Source organism: Palaemon carinicauda, chromosome 23, assembly GCF_036898095.1.
Source record: "Palaemon carinicauda isolate YSFRI2023 chromosome 23, ASM3689809v2, whole genome shotgun sequence".
Classification (NCBI taxonomy): domain Eukaryota; kingdom Metazoa; phylum Arthropoda; class Malacostraca; order Decapoda; family Palaemonidae; genus Palaemon; species Palaemon carinicauda.
Window position 1 is genome coordinate 90,663,986 of NC_090747.1, and position 10,000 is coordinate 90,673,985.

General features: G+C 32.7%; 3 protein-coding genes across 3 annotated transcripts in view; 2 read left to right on the forward strand and 1 right to left on the reverse strand.

Moving 5' to 3' along the window:
• The window catches only part of LOC137617226 (polynucleotide 5'-hydroxyl-kinase NOL9-like), a 132,331-nt gene that overhangs the window by 85,088 nt on the left and 37,243 nt on the right, over positions 1-10,000 (reverse strand). The window lies entirely within an intron of this gene.
• The window catches only part of LOC137617225 (D-aspartate oxidase-like), a 31,853-nt gene continuing 25,848 nt past the window's right edge, over positions 3,996-10,000 (forward strand). The window contains exon 1 of the mRNA XM_068347161.1: positions 3,996-4,134. The gene's annotated coding sequence lies outside the window, so the exon portion shown is untranslated. The remainder of the gene's footprint in view (positions 4,135-10,000) is intronic.
• Positions 9,289-10,000, forward strand: part of LOC137617678 (uncharacterized) — a 720-nt gene continuing 8 nt past the window's right edge. The window contains exon 1 of the mRNA XM_068347678.1: positions 9,289-10,000. This exon is cut by the window's right edge and continues 8 nt beyond it. Coding sequence (XP_068203779.1) covers positions 9,289-10,000 — 712 coding nt within the window.

The following is a 10,000-nucleotide window of genomic DNA, read 5'->3' on the forward strand; positions in this document are numbered from 1 at the left end:
TGTATACATATACAGTATATATATATACATATACAGTATATATATATATATATATATATATATATATATATATATATATATATATATATATATATATATATATATATATATATATATATACTGTATATATATAAATGAATATATATGTTTCAAGTATATGTATATATCTGTATAAATATACATTATATATATACATATATATATATATATATATATATATATATATATATATATATATATATGTGTGTGTGTGTGTGTGTGTGTGTGTGTATGCCCTGATCCTTGTATGCAAAATATGTAGAAGTATGTGTTCTATGCAATGAGATTAATAACCTTTTTAAGAGTACTATGACTGTCATAAATTGTAGGGCACGATCACTGAACTCTGTTATACGTGACGTATCCCTAGTCTCATATGTGACGTATGGAAAGCCTATTGGAGACAGCATATTTCCATCAGAGGGGAGAAATCCACAAAATCTAACAATTCAGCATATTGACAGAGCAACATTCCATTTACTTACCGAGGGTTAAGCAGTACCTCTCGAGCGATCATAAAAGCAAGTGGGCACTCGTCTGAGAGTATCGGGCTGTGTAAAGTGTGTTCACAAACCTTTTTGTAATAAAGTGAAAAATACGATGTCCCGATATCTCATTTTCCGTTGACATGGGACATGTGTGTATATGCACACATTTGTGTGTCCTTGTTGTGTCTTTACAAAACTCAACACAACAAAAACACAAGATAATTAGAAGAAAATTTCGCCCTTATCACGAAAAGATAAAAAAAAACTACAAAAATATATTGATAAGGTCTGATAAGACAGAGAAGAAAGGTTCAGTACGTGACTCTTATTGTAAACATTCCTTTGAATGCGATATATAATGCACTGTTTATTTGGGATGGTATATTGACATTTCTCCTTTCCTACGAAATAACGTTCCTTTATAACAAAGGGCATGTATGTGGCTCTAATATATATATATTATATATATATATATATATATATATATATATATATATATATATATATATATATATATATATATATATATGTGTGTGTGTGTGTGTGTGTGTGTGTGTGTGTGTGTGTGTATATATACACGTATATATATATGTATATATACGAATATACTGTATATATATATATATATATATATATATATATATATATATATATATATACATATATATACATATATACACACACACACATATATATATATATATATATATATATATATATATATATATATATATATATACATATATAGGCCTATATATATATCTTTTCGGTCACGCTCAGATTTCTCCGTCCCTTGGGTAAGGGGAAGAGTAGTCATACCCTAGTCAAATGAGGGTGCGTGTGAGCATATTTTTGACTGATTGCATACACTAGTAAGTAATAAATGATAATAATAATTTTACAATGAAAATAACGTTTCTAGTGCTGTAATAATCAAATTATTATTATTATTATTATTATTATTATTATTATTATTATTATTATTACTTGATAAGCAACAACCTTAGTTGGAAAAGCAGGATGTTATAAGAACAGAGGCTCCAATAGGGAAAATGGCCCAGTGAGGAGAGGAAACAAGGAAAAATGAAATATCTTAAGAACAGTAACATCAAAATAAATATATCCTATATAAACTATAAAAACTATCAAAACAAGAGGAAGAGAAAAAAAGATAGAATAGTAGGCCCGTGTGTACCCTCAGGCAAGAGAACTCTAACCAAAGACAGTGGCATATTTCTGTACGGGAGATTCATCAACAACTCTGCAATGTAAATGAGAATGTGAGGTTGGACGGTTTTTTGAAAGTTTATCTGGAGCCACCCCTAAGTGAAAATGATGTTAATGATGTACTCAGTACACATGAACTGGTAGAAATGGATTGATGCATTAGTCTGACGTTACTGAATAGTCTAATTCACTGAGAGAGAGAGAGAGAGAGAGAGAGAGAGAGAGAGAGAGAGAGAGAGAGAGAGAGAGAGAGAGAGAGAGAGAGAGAACTGACATTCCAACTCATGAATTATTTTCATTTTTTGTGTGCCTGCGTAGCTTGGGAGATCGATCAACAACTCGATTAAACCAGTTTGTAACATTCCATACACCGCTACAGCGCTAAACTCGGTAATCTGTGACTTAACCAAAGTTGGATTACATTTTTCTTCCTCTGGCTCGTGCTCGAACTAGGAAAACTAAATTGGTTATTGAACATACAATGAAAACTTAGCAGTTACAATAATGCACTGGTTTACATCCTGGAGTAAATAACCTTTAGTTCGAAAACCTAACAGAAAAGTTCAGTGGTTCGAGGTCTCTTAAAGAATACAGTCAAGGGACTTATAATAGTAGGCCTATATGTGTACACAAAGAATAAAAAAAGGGACATAATACAGTAGGCCTATATGTGCACATAAAGAATACAAACAAGGGACATAATACAGTAGGCCTATATGTGCACACAAAGAATACAAACAAGGGACATAATACAGTAGGCCTATATGTGCACACATAAAGAATACAAATAAGGGGCATGAAACAGTAGGCCTATACGTGCACACATGCCGATTCGAGTGTAAATAGTGAAAAAATATTCTTTATTCTGAATTCAAATTAGAAGACAGTTGGGAAAACCGTCAAACTCATGAATTAAGACAGGTAAGCGGAGAAATCCATACCTTGATATGTTAATAGACCTAGCTAGAAGTAAAAGTTTGTTTATATTTCAAACAAAAAGTATATCTGTCTCTGAGCTTATTTGTGGAATCAATAAATGAATGCATATATGTTAAATTTCTCGTGCATATTCGCAAATGGGATATACCAAAAATAATGTACTCTCTCTCTCTCTCTCTCTCTCTCTCTCTCTCTCTCTCTCTCTCTCTCTCTCTCTCTCTCTCTCTCTCTGGTGAAACCAGGCAAAAGTGAGTTAAATTTACTGATGATATTGCGGTAAATATAGTGCAAGCAGATTGAAATGATTTTCTTCAATTCAAATTACTTTAATAGTACAATAGGCGCAATACGTTATATCATATGCCTCTTTATGTAAACTGTAAATATGATATTTTTTGCGCGTTGACGCCAAAGTGTTACTCGTAGATGGTTCTCCTCTGGCTCTCGTAACTCACTTTAAAGTGATTCTGAGAAAATACTTTAAATGGAAAAATTCGTATGAGTAAAAGCATATATATATATATATATATATATATATATATATATATATATATATATATATATATATATATATGTGTGTGTGTGTGTGTGTGCGTGTGTGTGTGTATTTATGTATACACACACATATATATATATATATATATATATATATATATATATATATATATATATATATATATATATATATATATGTGTATATATATATATATATATATATATATATATATATATATATATATTTCATATTATATATATATATATATATATATATATATATATATATATATATATATATATTTCATATTTATATATATATATATATATATATATATATATATATATATACATATATATACTGCATATATATATATATATATATATATATATATATATATATATATATATATATATATATATATACATATATATACTGCATATATATATATATATATATATATATATATATATATATATATATATATATACATATATATACTGCATATATATATATATATATATATATATATATATATATATATATATATATATATATATATATATATATATATATTATATATATAAAGTTAAACCGTTTAAAACAAATGCTGAGGAGCCATAACACCTATCAGTGTTGACATAAACCAACGCGAGTCCAAAGGTTTTAATTAAAAGCCGATTAATCGAAGAAGAAAAAAACCTTCGTTACAATCGATACCCTGAGCGAAGAGGAATGTGACCGAAAGAATTCGAAACGTTACTAAAGACAGAGAAAGATGCAAGTAGGAGTGGATATAATATCTAGCCCACTTGGCGATGGTTCTATTGTAGAACAGAAGGCGGCCCCCCTCAGTCACCTGTCCAGGCTGTCCACCTCTAGGCTGGAGTACTTGCTGGACTTAACCCTTCGGAGGACAGCGTAGAGATTCAACCAAGGTTCCAGGTAAAAATGACGTTTTTGAAAATTTGGTAAAGCTTGTTTTCGATCAGGTAAAAAACGATTATTGGGTAAAGAATTGCGTTTTCGACTATTAGGTAAAAATTGTTTTTGAATGTTGTGTGAAAATTACGTTTTCGATTATTAGGTAAAAGTGTTTCAGACTATTAGTTAAAAAAAAGTGTTTTCGACTATTAGGTAAAAGTGTTTCAGGTTATTAAGTAAAAATTGCGTTTTCGACTATTAGGTAAAGAAATTTTCTGAATGTTAGGTAAAAATTTCCTTCGACTGTTAGGTAAAAATTGCGTTTTCGACTGTTAGGTAAAAATTGTGTTTTCGACTATCAAGTAGTGCTTTAGTTTTAATTTCTCGTTTTAAAAAGAACAGTATACCTTTAATAGACCTTGCCCTCACCTTTCCCAAGTACAACCCGCTGGTTCGGCAATTTGTGGGAGAGTGTGGTTTCCGAGTGTACCTCTCAGGGTATCCCCCTCTCACCAGGGTATGACTCCTCCCACTCTCCTCTGAGCGTGACAGGATATATATATATATATATATATATATATATATATATATATATATATATATATAAATATATATATATATATATAAATGAAAATATAAGAGAGATTACTTGAGTGTCATATGTGGATGAGATCATGGTGAGGGATAGATGGAGATGATTTAGGTATGCTCTTCGCACTCCTCAAGAGAGATTAGTTCACAAAATGTTTAATTGGGCTCCACAAGGTATTAGAAGAGTTGGAAGACCCAGGCCTACATGGATGAGAACTATGCAATGTGAAGTAGGAGATGGTGAATGGGGAAGTATTTAATTATAAGCTCAAGATAGAGACAACTGGCGAAATATAGCCAGACACTTGCTCTTTTATTATAAAGGGAAGATTCATTCATCTATATCGTACGCCAAGGTTTAAATGTTTATATACAACATATTATGTCATTAATAACTTATTCTCTTTAGTGATAATCTTGGCATTGAATTTTGGTTGTGAAAAAAAATAGAAACAATCGGATTTCAGATCAAGATTGAAGAAGCACTCTGAAAAAGCATGTCTCTCAATATACTTTTAAATCTATTTCAACAACGCATGAATACACCAATCTATAACGCATGGGGAATAAACAAGAAATGTAAAAAAAAAAAATACTGTTAACCTGGAGATGATTACGAAACATTCAATTCCTAAAAAGCAGATTGTTATAAATATTGTTATAAATGGGGACGTAATTGTTTTCTCTGTAACAACTCACCCTCTCGGGGATGGATTCGTGTAGAGCTTAAATCGTTTCAAGGTTATCTAATGAATATATCAAAGCAGGTTTCATAGAATTCTGATTACTTGTTCTTGACACAGCTTGGCAAGGCACACATGATCTCGTCTCAGTTTCTGAGGAAGAAGAAGGAAAAGCTGAACATATTTTGAAGACTCCTAAGCATCATTTTGATGCTGTCCATCTTCTCTAAAAATTCACCTTTTTATTCTTCCATTCGTTAATATATTTACTTCAAAATAACATAGTTAAATATCATCATACAATCATACTGTATCTTACTTTCCTTTTCTTGCAAGTGCTTCCAGATTTTCATCACCTGTTATTCCTCTACTAGCTAATACTAATCAACAATCAACAACAACAACAACAACAAAAAATTTAGCTATTTATAGTCCACTGCATGAAAAAGGCCTCAGACATGTCCTTATTCATGTTTGAAGATTGGCCATCTTTCATCATCACGCTGGCCAGTGTGGATTGGTGATGGGGGGAGACTTTAGTCTGATCGCCCACAGCAAACCAACCTAGTATGGGTGGTCCTGACTAGTACATCTTTGCTGATCTTAGTGATACACAAACTCAGAAAGGGAATCAATAATCAATCATTGGCAAAATTTAGTAAACACATCTTGCATACCATCTGCTTTCGGCTTTCCGGATCTGCAATACTACATCCACACATCAATTATTATTATTATTATTATTATTATTATTATTATTATTATTATTATTATTATTATTAGCTAAGCTACAACCTTAGTTGAAAAAACAGAATGATTTCAGCTCAAGAGCTTCAACAGGGCAAAATAGCCCAGTGAGGAAAGGAAATAAGGAAATGAACTACAGTACAAGAGAATTGATATACAATCAAAATAAGAATAACAACAACATTAAATTAGATTTTTCATATATATACTATAAAAACTTCAAAGAAACAAGAGGAAGAGAAATAAGATAGAATAGTGTGCCCAAGTGTTCCCTCAAACAAGAGAACTCTAACCCAAGACAGTGGAAGACCATGGTACAGAGGCTATGGCACTACCCAAGACTAGAGAACAATGGTTTGATTTTGGAGAGTCGTTCTCCTACAAGAGCTGCTTACCATAGCTCAAAAGTCTCTTCTACCCTTACCAAGAGGAGAGTAGCCACTGAATAACTACATTGCAGTAGTTAACCCCTTGAGAGAAGAAGAATTGTTTGGTACTCTCAGTGTTGTCAGGTGTATGAGGACAGAGGAGAATGTGGAAATAATAGGCCAGACTATTCGGTGTATGTGTAGGCAAAGAAAAAATGAGCCGTAGCTAGAGAGAGGGATCCAATGTAGCACCATCTGGCCAGTCAAAGGACCCAATAACTCTCTACGGGTAATAACCCTTCCCCCCCCCTTATTAGTTATTTCTGTGAGCATGTTCTCATAACTTCAATTTCATCATTAGAGCTTTCTCAATTCAAAGCTTACCGCTATTCATAATATGCATCGTAAAGTAATTCTTCCAAATATTAATATGCTAAAAAAATATTCAATTTTCATTGTTAACAAACGGATAATGGCAATTACGAGTACATAAAAAATGTTTCCATGGTCCCCTTATGAAATAAAAGGCTTCTAGTTAGGAGACATTATTGGTAGAGCACTGAACTCACAATTGCAAGACAAAAGACTTGCTTTCCGGTCTCCCCCCCCCCCCTAGGTAACCCAACTGTGATAAAACTTGATTTGAGCACAAGAAGTCTCGGCTCTTTTGGCGCAAGCCTTTGAAATGGGGATAAATCATGAGACAAAGAAATAAATAAAATCACATACATATAAACTTAATTTTGCTTTAAAATGGCAATTAGATCTTGAAATCAACAGCTTCCCAGTTTAAGAGTATTTCAAAATTTCTTTACGACGATGAAGGCTGTACATCGCGATTATCCAACGAGCCGGTTTTGCAACAGACGTTCTTGTTCTTCCATTGGATTATAACCCGAAAGGTCACCCTTTAGAACTTAGTAACGTGGTCAGTTGGCTTCATCAATTCCGGTACACTACACGGAAAGCTGAGGAGACATCTGACAGCTGTATATTGTAGCAGATAATGCTGTGTTTAGCAAAAGAGAAACTGGTCCTCACTTCACTCCGCATTCTCTACAGGTATAAACATAATAAAACATTAAATTGCATTATAGCGCACCGTGCCGGTTGACGCCAGGTTTATTTTTCCAATGAATCATACTTTTAGAAAACAATATAGATGTAACATCACATATTCTAATAACTTTTACAAACTTCTGTACTGATATAGCAGTGCATATTTAAAACAAAATGAACAAACTTTCAAATTAACATATAAGCCTCCTCTGCCGCCCAGGAAAAACCATAGATAAAAAACAAAATCTCAAGTTTTGAAAAAACTATGGAAACCTGTGTATCCACGGCAATAATGCAGAGTAACTCAAATTTGAGTGGTGGAACCTCACTCTTGTACTACTAATAAATAATAATGATAATAACATTAATAATAAATTCGACTTGCTCGGGCTAGCGTGCGCTAGAAAGTGACCACTTCCTAAATACCTCTTCAAACATCGAATACGTTTCGCCCAACACTAAATTCTCATTGGCCACTGCCTACATAACAACTGAACTTAAGTAACAAGACACTTAAGATCTGCTTACATGTCGTTAGGACAATTATTTTTCGCTATACTTCGTAACGCGAAAAAATTCTATTAGCAACGCTGCCTGTGATACAAACTCGCTGACTTGTAAACACGCAACCAAAAACAATATTGTTAATTTTACCAAGTCCTGTTAAGTAACTAAAATTAGTTTTCTTTACAGCACTTCGTCAAATAAATAACATTGCATTTGGTCACGTATTTAAGAGTCGCCCACAATTTTCTTCCTAAACACAGCGTGATCTGCCATAATGTACAGCTCTCAGACGTCCCCTTAGCTTCCCGCGAAATGCACCGGAATTAATGAAGACAACTGTACGTGTGCATGTTCCGTGCTTATCCAATCCTTCTTCTGAAAAAAAGAAAAAAAAACCCTAAGCTTACATGTCTACAGAGACGAATGTAACCTTGACTTGTTATTATTATTATTATTATTATTATTATTATTATTATTATTATTATTATTATTACTTGCAAAGCTACAACCCCAGTTGGAAAAGCAGGATGCTATAAGCGCAAGGGCTCAAACAGGGAAAATAGTCCTGTAAGGAAAGGAAATAAGCTTAAGCTAATTAACAATTAAAATAAGATATTTTAAACAGTAACATCAAAATAAATCTTTCATTAGCAATAAAAATATACCATATAAATTTCAATTTTTTGAGCCCTAACTTCGATATTTGTTGATTTTCCTCTATTCCCTTGTTCCTTTTCCTTCATTGATCGATTCGTTTGTACTGAGGACCTCCCACTATTTAGATTTGGGTCGAGTAGGATCTCTTTTCTCTACTGAGATGTCGAATCCTCTTGTTTAGTGTATAACATACTTCGTCTTCTCCTGTCAAACAAGTTCTCAGTTTTCGGGCCTGTATGCGATTTTTTTTATACCAACCTGTTACATAGTTTTTCAAAATGCAACGTTGATTATTTACCTAAATTTTTTCCAAAATGCATCGTTGATTAGTTACCTACAGTTGTTGCAAAATGCAACGTTGATTGGTTCCTAAATTTGTTGCAAAATTGGTCAACTAAATTTGTTGCAAATGCAACATTCGTTGGTTACCTAAATTTGTTGCAAAATGCAACGTTGATTGGTTACCTAAATTTGTTGCAAAATTCAACATTCATTTGTTACCTAAAGTTGTTGCATATGCAACGTTGATTGGTTATCTAAACTTGTTACAAAATGCAACGCTGATGGGTCATCTAAACTTGTTACAAAATGCAACGCTGATGGGTCATCTAAACTTGTTACAAAATGCAACGCTGATGGGTCATCTAAACTTGTTACAAAATGCAACGCTGATGGGTCATCTAAACTTGTTACAAAATGCAACGCTGATGGGTCATCTAAACTTGTTACAAAATGCAACGCTGATGGGTCATCTAAACTTGTTACAAAATGCAACGGTGATGGGTTACTTAAATTTGTTGCAAAATGGAACGTTGATGGGAAATAAATTTGTTGCAAAATGCAACGTTGATTGGTTACCTAAATTTGTTGCAAAATTCAACATTCATTTGTTACCTAAAGTTGTTGCATATGCAACGTTGATTGGTTATCTAAACTTGTTACAAAATGCAACGCTGATGGGTCATCTAAACTTGTTACAAAATGCAACGCTGATGGGTCATCTAAACTTGTTACAAAATGCAACGCTGATGGGTCATCTAAACTTGTTACAAAATGCAACGCTGATGGGTCATCTAAACTTGTTACAAAATGCAACGCTGATGGGTCATCTAAACTTGTTACAAAATGCAACGCTGATGGGTCATCTAAACTTGTTACAAAATGCAACGGTGATGGGTTACTTAAATTTGTTGCAAAATGGAACGTTGATGGGAAATAAATTTGTTGCAAAATGCAACGTTGATTGGTTACCTAAATTTCTTGCAAAATGCAACA